This window comes from Colletotrichum costaricense (assembly GCF_030867565.1).
Source record: "Colletotrichum costaricense strain IMI 309622 chromosome Unknown Scaffold_23.1, whole genome shotgun sequence".
Classification (NCBI taxonomy): Eukaryota; Fungi; Ascomycota; class Sordariomycetes; order Glomerellales; family Glomerellaceae; genus Colletotrichum; species Colletotrichum costaricense.
The window spans coordinates 496,791-513,212 of record NW_026848252.1 but is presented as its reverse complement, the minus strand read 5'-3'; the positions used below and the strand labels follow the sequence as shown (position 1 = coordinate 513,212).

General features: G+C 56.3%; 6 protein-coding genes across 6 annotated transcripts, besides 2 other annotated features; 4 read left to right on the top strand and 2 right to left on the bottom strand.

Annotated features, from left to right (window-relative positions):
• Positions 1–302: 302 nt before the first annotated feature.
• On the top strand, positions 303–2,270 carry CCOS01_15323 (DNA photolyase; the record flags this gene model as incomplete). The annotated part of the gene is made up of 2 exons (XM_060463462.1): positions 303–475; positions 560–2,270. 2 exons carry the CDS (start codon positions 303–305, stop codon positions 2,268–2,270), a joined length of 1,884 nt encoding a protein of 627 aa, XP_060306065.1.
• Positions 2,271–2,954: 684 nt separating this feature from the next.
• On the top strand, positions 2,955–4,445 carry CCOS01_15322 (uncharacterized protein; the record flags this gene model as incomplete). The annotated part of the gene is made up of 1 exon (XM_060463461.1): positions 2,955–4,445. One exon carries the CDS (start codon positions 2,955–2,957, stop codon positions 4,443–4,445), a length of 1,491 nt encoding a protein of 496 aa, XP_060306064.1.
• A 641-nt stretch (positions 4,446–5,086) lies between these two features.
• CCOS01_15321 (uncharacterized protein) lies at positions 5,087–6,196 on the top strand (the record flags this gene model as incomplete). Its single annotated transcript, XM_060463460.1, has 2 exons — positions 5,087–5,677; positions 5,756–6,196. The coding sequence occupies 2 exons, from the start codon at positions 5,087–5,089 to the stop codon at positions 6,194–6,196; spliced, it is 1,032 nt and encodes a 343-aa protein (XP_060306063.1).
• Positions 6,197–6,732: 536 nt separating this feature from the next.
• On the bottom strand, positions 6,733–7,996 carry CCOS01_15320 (uncharacterized protein; the record flags this gene model as incomplete). Its single annotated transcript, XM_060463459.1, has 2 exons — positions 6,733–7,320; positions 7,370–7,996. Coding segments are annotated over 2 exons (1,215 nt in total), but the record flags the coding sequence as incomplete, so codon positions are not given.
• Positions 7,997–8,853: 857 nt separating this feature from the next.
• Positions 8,854–8,928: a sequence feature (Short protein (CCOS01_15319, KAK1510488.1) was converted to a misc_feature.).
• Positions 8,929–11,456: 2,528 nt separating this feature from the next.
• CCOS01_15318 (uncharacterized protein) lies at positions 11,457–11,855 on the top strand (the record flags this gene model as incomplete). The annotated part of the gene is made up of 1 exon (XM_060463458.1): positions 11,457–11,855. One exon carries the CDS (start codon positions 11,457–11,459, stop codon positions 11,853–11,855), a length of 399 nt encoding a protein of 132 aa, XP_060306061.1.
• A 1,019-nt stretch (positions 11,856–12,874) lies between these two features.
• Positions 12,875–12,943: a sequence feature (Short protein (CCOS01_15317, KAK1510486.1) was converted to a misc_feature.).
• Positions 12,944–13,461: 518 nt separating this feature from the next.
• On the bottom strand, positions 13,462–14,550 carry CCOS01_15316 (uncharacterized protein; the record flags this gene model as incomplete). The annotated part of the gene is made up of 1 exon (XM_060463457.1): positions 13,462–14,550. One exon carries the CDS (start codon positions 14,548–14,550, stop codon positions 13,462–13,464), a length of 1,089 nt encoding a protein of 362 aa, XP_060306060.1.
• Between the last annotated feature and the right edge of the window lie 1,872 nt (positions 14,551–16,422).

The following is a 16,422-nucleotide window of genomic DNA, read 5'->3' as shown; positions in this document are numbered from 1 at the left end:
TTGACATCATTGATTTTTTTTTGTATCCCCGTACTCAGCCAATCGACCCATGTTGTCTCAATGCAGAACATGTCCTCTTGGACGCGTTTCCTAACGCGACAAGTCTGTCTCCCTTGGCTGAGTGACATGCCAATTGGGACACCATCCTAGAATTGAGGTGAAGGTATCTCGTGATTTCGTGTTTGCGTTACACAGCGTTCGTGACCTACCATCTCACTTACCCCAATATCTCTCAGTCACATACCTCGCCCTCACTCACTCCCACGCACTCCCACGCACACACTCTCTCACTCACAAACACAATGGCACCCGGCCCGCGCGTGATATACTGGTTCCGGACCGACCTCCGGCTCCACGACTCGCCCGCCCTTGCGGCCGCCCTGGCGCTCGAGCCGGCCGCCCTGTGGCCCATCTTCACCTGGGATCCGCACTACGTGTACCGCGCCCGAGGCGGCCTGAACCGGTGGCAGTTTCTGTTTGTTTCCCCCACGCCCCACGCCCCCCTTGCGGAGGGAGTAACGAGCAAGAAACAATGACTTACACAAACCGTTGTGCTCAGATTGGACTGTCAGAATGACCTATCAGAGAGCATCACCAAGCTCAACCCAAAGTCCAAGCTCTTTGTGCTACGCGAGGGCCCGCAGACGCTGTTCCCCAAGCTCTTCAAGGCGTGGAAGGTGACGCACCTCGTCTTTGAAAAGGACACGGACGCGTACGGCCGCGAGCGGGACGAGGTGGTCATCAAAGCTGCCCAGGATGCCGGGGTGGAGGTGATCATCAAGAGCGGGCGGACGCTGTGGGACAGCGACGCCGTGGTCGAGAAGCACGGCGGCAAGCCGACCATGTCCATGTCGCAGCTGCAGGCGGCCGGCGCCAAGGTCGGGCCCATTGCGAAGCCCCTGGCCGCGCCGGAGTCGCTGCCGGATCCGGGTGAGATGCCGGTGGACTTTGAGCAGACGCCGCCCGAGACGAAGCCCGACTTTAACGCGGAGAACCGGACCGAGGGCGGGGACGCCGCGTACAAGAAGATTGCGGGGCCCAAGGGGGACTTTGCGATTGAGACGATGGAGGAGCTCGGGTTCCCGTCGGCGACGACGCCTCACAAGGGCGGAGAGACGAGGGCGTTGGCGATGCTCGAGGAGATTCTGGCCGACAAAAAGTATACAGCCACCTTCGAGAAGCCAAAGACGAGCCCCGCGGCGTTCGAGCCTCAGTCAACGACCTTTTTATCGCCGTTTTTGCACTTTGGGGCCCTGTCGGTGCGCGAGTTCTACTGGAGGGTGCAGGACGTCGTGACAAAGTACGGCAAGGGTGCTTCCAAGGTGCCGGAGAGCTTGCTGGGCCAGCTGCTCTTCCGCGACATGTATTTTGCGGCACACGCCGCACTGGGCTACCAGTTCACGCAGACCGCCAATAACCCCTACTGTCGCTTCATCCCGTGGCATTTACCATCCAAGGTCGATCACGAGACGGGCCTCGTGACGGGCGAGTACCACGTCGACTCGGCAGAGGCGGACGAGTGGTTCCGGCGGTGGAAGTACGGCGTGACGGGGTTCCCGTGGATCGACGCCCTGATGCGACAGCTTCGCGAGGAGGGGTGGATTCACCACCTGGGGCGCCACTCGGTCGCCTGTTTCCTGACGAGGGGCGGTTGCTACATTGACTGGGAGCGCGGCTGCGAAGTGTTCGAGGAGTGGCTGCTCGACCACGAGCCCGCGTGCAACGCCGGCAACTGGCAATGGCTGAGCTGCTCGGCCTTCTTCTCGCAGTACTTTCGGTGCTACAGCCCCGTGTCATTTGGGCAAAAGTGGGACAAGCAGGGCGCCTTTGTGCGGCGATGGGTGCCGGAGCTCAAGAACCTGGACGCCAAGTACATTTATGAGCCGTGGAAAGCACCGCTGCCGGACCAGAAAAAGGCCGGGGTCAGAGTGACGGGTCGCGGAGAGAAACAGGAAAAGGGCGTGTACCCGAAGCCAATGTTCGACTTCAACGAGAGGAGGACGGCGTGTCTGGCGGCGATGAAGCAGGCGTACGGAGTCGGTCTCCACGGGAACGACGAGAAGGTGCGGGACGGCAGCTGGCGCGAGCTCTTTGCGGGCCAGGACACGGAGATGATGGACGAGTTTGAGAGCGACGACGGCGAGCACGCTGACCACGGCGAGGACCACAAGACGGCGCGACCCAAGGGAGATGAGGTTACACCGGCGAAACGCGCTGCCGACGAAGGTAGCGCCGAACAGCACGCCGACAAGAAGAAGAAAAAGTCGTAGCTCTGTCGTAAGTCTGGCCAGCAATGGAGTCAGTCAGGATGTGTGCCTCAGCTGCTTAGACGGTGCCATTAGTAAATGAGAAAGATTGTATCTTTTTACGACTGCATCCCATCACAAAGCGACTGGGATTCGATCAAGAGCCCAAAGACAATTTGCAACGCTGTCATACGTGTCGTTGAATGTGGTTGAATGCTTCCCGGGCAAGTCAAAGTCAGTAATACGCCGCTGCGTAAAACACGCTGGAGTGACGTCGCACCCCGGTCCTTGGCTTGGCGCACGGCCCCAAACAGCGGGGTCGAGCAGCCCGATCTGGAAATCGTGACCAATCACCGGCCACGGTTTGTGGAGGCAGCCAACTTCAAAGCAGGAGCACCAATTGCAGCTTCCCGTTGCTCCCTCCACCCTGGATGGTCATACCTTCCCGATTAGTGTCACGATGAGGCTGAACCACAAGGACCTCTCCTCACCACGTCCGACTGCCTGCGTGGCACCTGGATATTGACTCAGACGATACAAAACTATCGTCTACCTTGCCGTCTATAAGAACTTCCAGTCCCTTCGGTTGTTAAATCGATACATCCGACTCACCACCTAGACCACCATCCACTCAACTCACCATACTACACACCATACAACGGTCTTTCACTCAACTCCACCACCTGACACGTAGCGCCACCACACAAGATGACCAACACAAGCGATCTCGAAACCGTTGAGGTAATGCCCGAGATTCGTGCCCAGGAGCAGCCCATTGCCAGTAGCCGCAGGGTGACAGTGCGCCTGGGAGACGACGGCCCCAACTCGACACGATCAGACATCCGCATCTCCCACGGCAGCAAACAAGACGCCCTCTCTATCCAGCTCAACCGCACAATCCGCGTCCCCGACAACAGGGACACCAACAGCCTTCCCCCTGGTCTCGGAACCTTCCCTCTGTTCAAGGTCCACGACTATGCACACAATATGCCTCCGGACATGGCCAAGAAGGGCGGCATCTTCTTCCCAATGTACCAGCGCGAGGCCATGTGGGTCAACTTCTCGGCCCAGGCCCCTTTCGCTATCAAGATCTACGTTGGCGGTGTCAATGCGGTTTCCGGCCTTCCTATGACGGAGAACGAAAAGACGCTCGAAAAGCGCGTGCGGATGCTCAACAGCGGCAAGCAGATCCAAGACTACATGGTGGTGCCTGACCAGAACTGGCTTGACGGCATCGTATCAGAGGACGGCAAAATTCGGCAATTCGTCGCGCAGCCCAAGGGATCGGGCTTCTCGGTCGAGGCCCAGGTCACCGGGGAGGAGAACATTGGCGGCATCCAGATTGAAGTGAATCCCATCAAGAAGAATCTTCCGACCGAGTTTGACGTCCGTTACGAGAACAAGCAGCACAAGGTCGTCACCCGGACCTTCAACGTTGCCGAAAAGGGTCTCACCGGTGAGAGCACCTGGCTGGACGTCAAGAAGCTCATCCGCGACGAGTTTGACATTGCTGTCGATCAACAGCGTCTCAGCGACCACAACAACCGCTCGGGCTTTGACAAGTACCGAATCGACTTTTCCGACAATACCAAGCTTGGCGACACCTACTTCCCACCAAACTTTTCGACCGTCAGCGTCGTGCACGATACGCCAATGCGAGGCCGCATGCGCATGATGGGAGGGCTCAAGTCCATGGCGGCTCCTGGCGGCGGTCCCGAGATGATGATGTGCGCAGCTTCCATCTCCAGTCCTATGGCGGCACCACCTCCGGCAGTCGAGGAGATGGGTCTTGCGGCTGGTGGTCTCATCACCCAAACGATCGAGGAAGACAAATACCCGGCCGACGTCTGGGACGTCGAGGCCTCGGTGATGATGAACCTTCAGATCCTGAGCATCGACTCCTTCTGCGCCGTGACTGGACAGCCGGCTCCCGACACCCCAGTCAACGCCCAGTCATACGCCAATCACGGCTACCCATTTTTTGAGATTTGGGGAGAGGAGAAGACTGGCATCAAGGGGGATTTTTCCGAGGTGAAGAGCGTGGCACAGATCGAGGCCGAGCGAGCCGCAGCGGCCGGCGAGGAGTACAAGGGGGAAGAGAGCGTGCCGGTGAGAATTGTGCAGCTGGGCCCCTTCCGAAGCACCTTCCGGCCCGTGGAGGTGCTGAAGAAGGAGCTCGAAGGGCTACGTTTAGAGTAATGATTGTATGACATTTTAATGATGCACAAAAGGACGCGTGGCATAGAATAGTGGGTTTTCGGCAGCAAGGAATGTTTCGCACTCTGTCTCGAGTCCCAGCTAGATTAGGATCGTGTATAGGACTTAAAATTATGGCAGCAATAGTTTCTGCATCACCTTGGGTACTTTAGCCCAGCTGAAAAAGAGCTACTTCACTTGCATGCAGTCGGTATCCCGGGCAAAAGTGGGGCCGATCGGAGCTGCCCAAGCTTTCCGCCAGCGCGGACCCCTCCGGGCTGGAGTGACAGTAACTCACGGAGTCGTCCGTCTTATGAATTCAACAGCAGAACAGCGGCGTTGGCGCGTTAATTCCGGACAGTAGATTTTTCGTCACAAAACTTCGGAAGTCCCACACACCATCTCCAAATCCAACCCGTCATTTTAGATTTTTGGAGTTGTCTACCTCTTCCCCGCGTTCGAGTCGCATCCCCCGGGACCTCGGCGGACCCACATCTTGCCGAATAACACCACATCCAACGACAGACGTATAAGTCGCGGCCCCCCTAGGGCCCTCGACAATGCATCTTCCCCTACTTTATGTCAAACAACAGTCTGGTAGCACACTCGTAGAGAAAGAGACACACGCACAGAGAGAAACAACAATGCCATTCCAATCCCGAGCCCAAGCCCTCGTCAACGCGCAAACCGGCGCCGACGCCCGCCTATCCCGGCACACCACCACCACCTGTTCTTCCACCTCCTCGCCCGCCGTCCCCAACATTGAAGCCCTCATAGCCCACGTAGAACAGCACGGCTACGTAATCATCCCTTCCGCCTTCTCCGCTGCGGAAGCAGACGAAGCCCACGCCGAGATCGTGCGCCTGACATCCTCGCCCGAGACAGCCGGGCCAGCGGGAGGGTTCTCCGCCCATGCCAATGACAAGGACAGCATCCCGATCACCAGCGCAAGCGGCACCACCACCACCACCACCACCACCACCACCACAGGCGGCAGAAACAGCTTCGAAGGCTTCAAAACCCACCGCATCTACGCCCTCCTCAACAAGTCCCCCGTCTTCCACAAGTTCCCCACCCACCCGGCCCTCCTCGCGCTCAACAACCACTTCCTCGACCCGGGCTTCCTCCTCAACGCCTTTCACAGCGTCTACATCCAGCCCGGCGAGGCCCCGCGGGCGCTGCACCACGACGACGGCTACGTCGGGGTGCCGAGGCCCCATCGGCCCTTTGGGACGGTAACACCCCCCCGTCCTACCTTTCCGCAACTGTCTCCTCCTCCTCCTCCTCCTCCATAACTGACACATCCCCGACAGGGCGTTATGGTCGCCCTCGACGACTTCACCCCCACAAACGGCGCGACCGTCATCATCCCAGGCTCCCACACATGGGGCCCCGACACCGACACCGCCCACCTCCCCCAGCGCAAATACGCCATCCCCGTCGTCATGGACAAGGGCAGCGCCGTCTTCTTCCTCGGCACCCTCTGGCACGGCGGCGGGGAAAACACCTCGCCCGACCCCCGGAGGGCGCTGACGATCCAGTACTGCCAGCCCTGGATGCGGCCCCTCGAGAACCAGATCCTCGCCGTCGAGTGGGACAAGCTGGCCGGGATGCCGAGGCGGCTGGTGGACTTGCTCGGGTACGAGCCTGGAGCCCCGTTTGTCGGGTACGCGGATGGGGTTCACCCGTGGAAGGTTGTCCAGAGGAGGCTGAGGGAGCAGGGAGAAAGGGTTCACAGGCAGGGGAAACTGTAAATGGCTTCCGACCCTGGGTGTGGTCTCGTGCGGTTTCACTGAGCGAATGAGTCGAGTGTTGACTGCATATTGTATTGATGTGACCATGACAGGTCGTCGTATCCATCCCTGCACCAATGTGAAACCACCACGAAAAAGTATCTACGAGAAGAGTATCAACAGTCGCACCATGCGAAGATTACAGTATATAGAGCATCTCGTCAGATGCCAGTGGTTGCCATCGTATATGACAATGTATGCCGCCGAGTCAGCGGATGCGCCATGCCCAAATTCCGGCTGCTGCCAATAATCACGAAACCGCCATCCGATGCCGTCCCTTGGGACCCGGCTCTTTTTTTCTTCTGACCAAAATCCGGCCGTGAATAGAACTAAGACTAAATACTAAGTGTAATGTGAAGACCGACAAGGTCGGATGCCGGATGCGGCATTAGAAGGAGAAATAAATGCGAGAGAATGTCGAGGGTATCATGGCGCTTGCTGAAAATCAAATAACTCAAAACATGACTCGTTACGATCAGTGCAGTCTCCCGGCCGCTTTACAACATGTTGCAAAGCAGAGCCAGGGTCATGGTCGTCGCCGCCAGAGCCCAGGAGGGCACCGACAGCCCTGCCGTGCTGACCGCGGCCAGAAGCGTGTCGTTGACGTATTCTGGCCCGCATATGGTATTGACCTGCGACGCGGCGTCCTCGTAGGTTGACGAGATGGCGAGTTTGCGGTTTGTGGTGAAGGTCTGGTAAATCTCCATGGTCTGTCGGAGACACGTGCCGCAGGTGGGGTTTGCACTGGCAGGCAAAGTCATGTTGAGTGGGAGGTAGTAAAAGTAGACGTTGGACGGCGTGGTGAGGTTGGTGACGGCGTTGGCGAAGCAGTACATGGACGTGTCGGGGTCGGTAAGGCAGGTAGCCTTGTACAGCATCTCATACGATTTCAAGCCGAGATAGGCCTGCATGACGATTGGGTTGCCGGCCTGGTAGTCGGAGCCGCAGTTGGCGTCCAACGTTAGGTTACCGGCCACACCGGTAAGGAACTCTGTGCAGTACTCGACGTCAGCGCCGCAGGTGGCGTCGAGTACCCTCACAATACTCAGAAGCTTCTTTTCAGCCTCAAAGAAGGATCTCGAGCCCTGGACGAGTCAGCTCTTGTACAACACCGACGGACAACAACAAACATACCTGGAGCAGCAATGACAACGGGTAGCACTTTTTAAAGTTCTGGTTGGTAAGGAGCGAGTTGATGAAGCGGGGACAGGACGCGCCGTCGTTGCTGGTAAAGTTAAAGGCGAGACTGGTGTCGAAAGGCGACGGCAGGGGCGAGGCAGAGTCCACAGTCGCAGCGGGCACCGTGACGGAAACGGTCAGCGTAGTCGAGGCGGCAGTAGCTGACGCCTTGTCGGCTGTGCTGGGCGTCAACGTGATGCCCTCGTCGTCTCGCTTCTTCAGTTCGTCGTGCCTGGGCGGAACCATGGTCCACCGACCCTTGATCATCGTAGGCGTGCGGTCGTCAATGACGAGGGCGTCCATGGGAGGAAGCACTGCGGGGGCAGTGATCTGAGCGGGAAGAACCTCCAGCACGGGTTCGGAGCCGGCCAACACCACCGAGGCAATGGTGAGGCATAGGAGAAGCCATAGTGAGCGTGGCCGGGTCATGGATGACAACGACATGATGGCCATCATGGGAAAACTGCGACACGCAGGTTGGCAAGGCCAAACATAATCTGGTCCCTCTTGCAGTGGTTCTGGCGAGTCGAGAAGAGCAGTCCTCGACGACGGAGTTTTGATGGGGTAGGAAAAGGCAATTATTGCTGGTGTTTGTCGAGAGAACCCCACGTTGGATCGGCGCCGAATGTCTCTAGCCGGTGATCGACCAGATCACGCACGCGATGGTGGATATATTTTATAGCACCAAGGAAAAACAAGATCACCACTCCACTGGCTGCACGGGTGGAACACTTTTGCGGTCGGATTTGTGGTGCTGCAGATTCGACTACCAATGAAGGCGACGGTGAGGATGGGCGGTTAAACGAATGGAATCGGTCCTAATGGCCGAAAAGTTGACGAGTCGACGATGCTACAGTCGACGACAAGACTTTGAGAGATTGTTCGCGTCCACAATTGGGGTAATTCGGGGCGGTTGAGGTCGAGTCGAACGAGGTCCAGTTGCTTCCAAGCTTGCAGTTTCTGTCGGTCGCCAGCAGGTGGGCCGTAGCACTCGATAGGGGTGGTCGAGTCGTCGAGACGATCAGCTCTGTCGGATCTGATCTGGCGAAGGGGCAAGACGAGGCAAGGTGAGGCTCTTGGAAGGCGGCGACGATCCCTGGTTCTGGCTGGGGGGAGGACGAGGTTAAGAAGGAGCAACGAGTGGACGAGCGCGGGCGAAGATGGGACGGGATGGATGGTCGATTTGGGGGGGAAGCTGGCAGCAATATTGGCTTGGCTTGGCTCGCTCGCGTGGTGGGAGGCGCGCACACTTGGTCGGCCGGACAGGGTAGCAGGGGTCCAGGGGAAGTTGGATGGCGACGGTGCAAGTGAAGTGGGCTTGAACTTGCGGCTTTGGGGGCCCAAAACGTAGTCGCGTAAAAATCCTGGGTAGTGTAGGTAGCGTAGGTAGGAAGTACTTTGATTTTGTATGGCAGCAAAACAAAAGACGACCTACTGCATTATTCACGGGCAGCTCCTGTTCGGGTCCAGGTGGATTGTGAACGGGCTTCTTCAGTGGAGCGTGTGCGATGCATGGACGGCAGCTGGGGGGTCCAGGTCGGGCTGGGTCGTATTCTCGCAGCAGCGACAGGATGGAGTCATGGGCGACGGTTGAGCCTGGAGGAGGAGGTGCATGTTGGCTCCGCCGAGGGAGACGGAGACCTGGTTCTGCCCTGAGAATTTGGTGAGTGGGCACTTGGACTGGTTCGTGGACGGCGGCGTGGCCCCATGGGCCATGGGCCATGGGCCATGGGTCCACAGTCCAGCAGAACTTCAAAGAAGGAACCGGCCACCCTTGGCAGGGACAGGGGAAGGAGGCAGGGGTAACTCCGGCCGGGAAGGGGAAGGTCCAAGGAGGAGATTTGGCGTCAAGCCACTCAGCCAGCAAGAGCCAATATTTGCGCCTGCCGCCCTCCTGGCCAGTCCAATGGAACCGTCACCTGGGTCACCACCACCAGACGGCGCGCACTTGCACCTGTGCCTGCCTGCACTTTCGATCCTCTGCACCTGCCTTTGCACCTGCCTTTGCACTTTATCCGTCCCGCAACCACAACAGCAACTGCCAACCACAGCAGACCTGCATCTGCGCCTGCACCCCGCTTGTCTGTTGAGGTCGGGTGCTCACGAGAGCACGGGTCGCTAGGGTTGCACGCAGTACGTACCTCGTCAATTCACGGAAGCTTGAGTCCTGGGCCACTGGACTGACAGGTTTCGCTTCCTTGGGCTTTGCGGGTTGACATCGCAACGTCGGCTTTGGGATCCGCTAAGAAAAGCAACTCTTCAATTTCCATGTGCCGGGCGGGAGTCCGGGATACCTCGAAAGTACCCGTAGTGTATGGATCAAGAGTGGACTGAGTACGGAGCATTGGAGTGAGCTTGAATAAACACAAGTCTGATAGTTCATCGCATATAGGCAGGTAGGGAGATAGCATGAACAAAGGGAAAACAACCTTATCATCTCGCAATCTCAAGCGTCGACCAACCGGACTGCCCCGGGAGGGTGTCTTGTGTCGCATCGGCCCAGGCATAGACCGTACTTTGTCGTGAACTATCCGTACGTTTCTCGGGTAGCGTTGCAGCGATTATGTACGGGATGCTTCAATGGATAAGGCGGAACGACGTCGTTTTGATGTGAACGAGGTTTCCTCCCACACTGCGTATTTACACACACCGTGGTGACCACTGACAGTAAGGGTAGGCGTTTGAATGGGCGGCTGACTGAACATGCCAGCGAGTGGTCTAGAACGGAGGGCATGGCAGGGTAGCAACGAGGGATGAGCAGCTACGGCCATCGATTGGCACCGGCTTGGAACGGGCAGCACGTCAGACTGGGTTATTGTCTCTGATGCGAGGCCGGATCTGTGGTTCACTAAGTGTGTGTTGTCCGCACTTCGAGCCAAGGCAGACGGGAGATGACCACCTCAGTGTCCCTATTGGGAATCACCTCCCCTGCAAGTGTTGACTTGTTATGTGCGTCTCTTGGGGGTCTGACTTTTGAGGTCCCTCGTCTGGGCTTGGTGCGTGTGCGGCGTGCGGTGTGCAGCGTGCGCATTGCGTTCCAATGTCCGGCTCGCGGTGCTGCGCCTGGAGTTGTGGGGGCCATACGTTCGTCTGTCTTCAGGTGAGAGCCCACATGGTTGATCTTCTCTCTCACCTGGCACAAACTCTTTCGACAAGCATTTGCGTTTCTATTTCCAGTCTGTCGTCACTCGCCAACAGCATGCGGACTCGCAGAGTCGCAGACGCTCTTGTACCGACAACACTCCAGAGAGGGCCCCAGAAAGAGAGCAACATACCCCTCGCGGCGGGACGGGCGAATGACGGAATGCAAACGAGGGCCCACCGCCTGGCATTATCCAGATGAACATGCATGCACATCCATCTCGTGTGCATCGCCAAGGAGAGGGATTTTGTGAAATGTTGGCAGGTGCAATTAATTGACCTGTCCTGTACGGGTAGATGCAAAGGGCCAATCATGTACCATGTCGGTTCTGGAAAAGGGGCCAAGGCGGACTCTGCAGGTTGGTTCCCAGTGCTTTGCCCACCCCCACAAAACGAAAAACACCAGAAAAGTTGCTGCAATGGCAAGAACCAGGCGAACACATTGGCCCATTCTTCCTTCCTCGTGCAATTCACCTCATCTAGGTGGCAGTCGCTCTTGCCCTGACCATAGATTGCCCACCACGGCAAACGGCGGGACAAGACGCTGTCTGTGACCAGTCATCCTTCCGGCTGTCAGAATGTGCTCGTCCGTCCTTCCCAGTAAAAATAGCGACTCGTGGCCGGGCCATCCTTGGTGCCAGGCCGGAATGCCGTCTGTTCGCCATTCTGCTGTCTTCTTTCCGTCTTCACTTTGCATCCATGCTTCGGCTTCCCCTATCCAACTTCCGTGCGCCCTTTTCCCATTGATCCCATTAAACATTTTGACACCATTTCCCGATTCGATCAGCCTCTGTTGCCTGAGTCGTCGTCACCCGCTGCCCTACGTGGCCCGAAGAAGGAATTTCGACTGCGTCTAGACTGAATCCGTCTCAATAATCGACCGATAGAGGCCGTCGCTTCCATGCACCCGACCGCACCTCTCATCACCAATGTCGCCCGGGAAAAGAGCATACAAGTAGTCCACAACACCACAAACAGTTCGTCTCAAGGGAGGGTTCCTGCTACGTCTGCTACCCAGTACGCCTCTGCCATCAAACGCGTTGGACATCCACGGCGAGAGCCTGGACCTGACCGGATCTACGAGGCACCACCAACTTCAGCCGGGAAGCTGGGACTCACGGCGGCTGCCATCCACCATCGCTCATTTCCAGCCGCGCATTCCACGAGGGGGTCCCCTGTCCACAGCCGCCGCCTCCCCAATCTTGCCAGGCCACCACATCGAGATTTGAGGTTTGCAACGAAGAACCCTACCATATCCGCGTCAGTCTCTGCGGAGGCGCCACTACAACCTGCAGCATAAACTTCATTCAAAGTCAAATACATGGAGAGGAGAAGGCCATCCGTGCAGTGCCCCGGATCCAGCGGCCCGGCGGCAACCTCAAAAATTTTCCTCGCTCGTAGTGTACACGGTGACACTGCGCTCCTCGGTTCCTTGCAGAAGGGATGCTCCCTCCAGACATTGACAGGTCTCGGCCGTGGCTCACTTGGCTGCTACTGTGCGTGCGCGAGAGTTCGATATTTGGCCCAAAGTGGTCTCATTCAACTGGGTCTCATTTCCTCCGTGCCGGTACGCCGCTCAGCCCGGAGCGCTCCATGTCTCCCGCTTCCGCATGCCCAACTGCCACGCGGTGTTGACGACCGTCCTGTGTTATCCTATCGTCCACCACGTTCACAACGCCCTCCCAGCTCGGTGGGCTAGCGCCCCGCCGGTGCGAGGTCTATTGCTTTGGCTTTCGCCGCGCTTTCTGCTAGTCGACGGGTACCTGCGCCTCCCTACATAACGCCCACATACCGCCGCATGGGAAATGGTCAAGCTCCAGGCGGCGCGGTGGCGGCTCGTACAACGGCGCCACAGATCGAATACAAGCGAGAGGAAAATTGTGCAACGGGCGGGCGCTTTCGGCCTGGCTGGCCATTGAGTGATATCATGATCCCCTTTGCGTTAGCATCTCCATGCCAACATTATGGACGCAGCGGAGAGTAATTAACCAAGCCAGGCGTGAGCGTGAACATGTGACTCGATACATCAATGAAGCCCCGGTGTGCAAAATCGTCCATCAAATAATACCAGAGACAACGAGTTGGGCAGTCGGAGGTTGCTCAGCGACAACCTCTCTGCGATACGAAGCCTGATAGCGTGTCGCACAAACTAGACCGCACTTGGTTGCAATGGGACCATGGTAGCACAGAGGACAAGACACCGAGACAATGAGTCAAGTAGCCTAGATCCTCCACCACCTGCTCAGAGCCTCAGACCACGCTCTCCTCCCACGGGTCGCACAGCATGTAGTCTTCACTCCAGTGACTCTGAGACAAGTCTCAGTATTCCGCCATGCTCGTAAAAAAAAGACTCCGCTTCCACTTCTCGCACTTGGTCTTGGCAAGCATCCCAGCAGGGCAGCTTTATGGTCAGTACGAAGCTCGATAAATTGTACCTTGTGGTGCGTAGACTTGGAGACGGAAGCAGTCGTGTTGGCAACGCCAGTGAACTCCTCGTTTCTTTCTAGACGCTGCCTTCTACCAAACGGGTTTGCTCTTGTGCGCGATGCTCCCAAGACTCAGGCTGCCGCAGTTAGGAAAATTACAATCATAGCTGGGAGCTGTTTGACATACTAGGAGCTCTACCAATGATCTGCATCTCTCTATTTCTCTATCTCTATTCTATCTCCATCCCTCTTTGCGTCTCCATCTCTACCCCTGTCTTCGTCCCTGCCTCCGTCTCTTTTCCTCCTGATGTAACCTACACACGCTTGAAATGCACCTCTTATTCGTGAGTGAATGAGACGAGAATGGGGATGTTTGTCGAGGAAAGATGCTTATTGGGGTGTGTTATTTTGATCTATTTGATGCAAAACATGTCATCTTTAAGTCCTCTGTCTATTGCGTTCCTGACAAAATGATAGCCATCACAACCCAACGTTGAAACGGCCGGTTTCCTGGAGATCCTTCAAAGCCTCAATATTGGCGCCAAGGAAGGCAGCTCGCATCTTCTCACTATCGCCTTCCTCCAATATGCCCACTTCCATCACGTCACCAACTCCATGTTCCCAGAGCTCTCTGATAGGAAGGTCGAGTGGCATATTTGGGAATCGCAAGAAAAATGATATCCCAAACTCCGAGAGGACGATATCTCTGACTCGGTGTGTAAGGCAATAACCAATCCCCTGCTTCGAGAGATTGCTCGATCCCACATCGAGCTTGATCGCCTCCGGCGTATTCACCTGCGAACCCCGCGCTCTCATGCGGTTATGGACGGCGACCGGGAGGGGGAGAGGTGCAGCTGCGGCCTTGATGTTCTTGACGCGGGAGGCCAGAATACCCGTTCGCTTCATCTCAACGCAAGTGAGGCATACAGATTTCGCCTCGAGACTCGCGTGTTTGAGATCGATCTTTCGGGCGTCTGCGGGATCCAGGACAACAATCATGTCAGGGCGAACCTCGACGTGCGACCTGCTAATAGGGCTTACTCGGACACTGGGTAGCGACGACATCCGTCTCCTCTTGGTCGGTCTGGTGCTGCGGTTACTCGTCGTCGCCTTGTTGGCGTCGCTCTTGGCCTTGCCGCTGGCGGCGGCGATGGCGGGATCAGGCTGGGGTTTGGGGATGGACGGAAGGCGTAATTGGTGCTCCCACGTGCATTTGACGTCGTGGGTGTCCGATTCTATGATATGGGCGAGGCACTCCAAAGTCGGGTGGGCAATATGGGTATGAAAAAGCACCACGTTGTCTTGCTCGGCGTTCCTCTGTAAGACGCTGCCACCCTCGGCGACCAGGTGCTGGTTGATACCCGATCCCAGGACCTTCTCCTTGTAATCCTCTGCAAGCTGAGTGTATTTGGACATATCCATTAACTTGATGTTTTGCGGTATGGTCCGAGTTGTTGCTGTGTAGCTGATGGATGTTGGAGTAGTCTTTCGGGCTCCAACGGAATAGCGGGGGAGACGGTGCTGATGCGAGAAAACGGCATCTGTCGTGCTGAGCGGTACGGATGACATTGCGAACAAGGGTTTAAGTGAATGTTTGGTACCAGTCGTAGTAGGGTTGGGATGACGAATTACAAAGTCAGATAAAATGACGATGAGAGACTGGCGGGAAGGTGAAGATGGCGAGAGGGTGAAGATGGCTAGAGGGTGAAGATGGCGAGAGGGTGAAGATGGCGAGAGGGTGAATATGGCAAGAAGATGAACTTGGCAAGATGAAGTTGAGAAGATGAACTTGGCAAGATGAAGTTGGCGAGAAGGTGAACTTGGCGAGAAGGCCTGCGGGTTCGGTAGAGTTAAGATGGTAAAGCCGTAAGTACTGGCAACGAGGAGATTCTGACGCCGGGCAGCCTCCTTCCTATCTTGAGAACGTCTGTGGACTCAAATCCCTACTGTTTGGCCATGCCATGAATTCCGTGTTCGTAGCCTGAGAGTTTACAAGACAGATGCTCAAAGTAAGTCGCAACACTCCCCTCAAACGCAGTCAAACTGGGAGAAAAAGGAAAACAAGTGAACGTCACCATCAGAGACTCCATTGTGAGAATAGCAAACAGAATGAAGAACAGCAAATAGAAGCGAATAATCTCACCAAATTCACCAAAACCGGTGAGACTTGTCGGCTGGCATCCGTATCTGCGCATACCCTTTACAGACATGAAAGCCAAGGATAATTTCAAATTCAGCCTTGGGATGGGCTCAGGCACTTGGTTCATCACGATTCGCTGGGCGGCAGACAAAGAGACGGTGAGCTGCGCAGGACGAGGTATGCCGGGACACGTCTCGTCTATTCCACAGGTCGCAGATGTTTGCCATCCACCACGGACACGTGTGTTAGTCTTGTCTATCACCACGGTAGACATCGGCGTTTTCTGACCCGGCGATTTATGAAGTCTAGGGTGACCGAGTTGAAGCGGGCCTGGTATCCATGATCCTGTCTGTTACCACGTGTCTCTGCTAGGCAAGGCCATCCTATCCGTTGGTACAAACGAGAGACACGAGTAGTCTAATAACACACGACAAAAGATAGGCAGCAGACGGGTTGCAGCGGAAGAGTGCCGAAGAGAGTGTTTTCCATGTCCTTTGCCGCTTGGTGAAGATATCACGTAGATGGCATGGCAATATGCTTGCCACGCTTTCTCACACTCAAAGATCTCCCCAAACCATTCTTTGCTCGGCAATTAAACTACTCAATGGGGGGCTCAGTCTTCGTCACTGTTTTCATTGTCAATTTACGTTGCGCTCTTCTAAGCCGGTCTCGGCTTCATTTCCGTCAAGATTTGTGTCGTTGGATCCAATATCTACACCTACACGGGTTATTCCGCGTAGAGTACGCATGGGGTCGTGAAATATTTGGGGAGTATGCTCAACTTTACACATTTGTTCCGGAAAGATTCCTCCAGCATCCAACTCGACATGTCGAAATACAATAGCTGGCAATTGATCCAGTGGGCCATCGACACCCACACGATCAACGGTAAGCCAAGGTAGCACACTTACACGGCTGTCGGTAGCAATTCCGTAAGAGTCACTGCACCGCAATGCAATATGGGTCTCCAGAGCAATCACGGCATCTCAACGTATCGCGTCACGTGCGCAGGGTCCTTCCAGTATTGAAGGCTGCGAGCCGTGGTACCGCCATCACCGGCGCCACGGCTGTCACTTGCCTGGCCGCATCCTGACGAGATGAGACTTGCGCACATTTAGACAAAACACCACTACGGTCTGTCTGAGCTTGTCTGCCTTATGACGTGGTAACAAATGACATTGCCGGCCGTGCTTTGACAAACAGACCAAGGCACCTTAATGGGTTTGAGATGACAAAGTGGGGTAACGACCAAGAGACCTGGTAACTGAATTGATCTCCTCTTCCTCTGTGTGACTTTCATG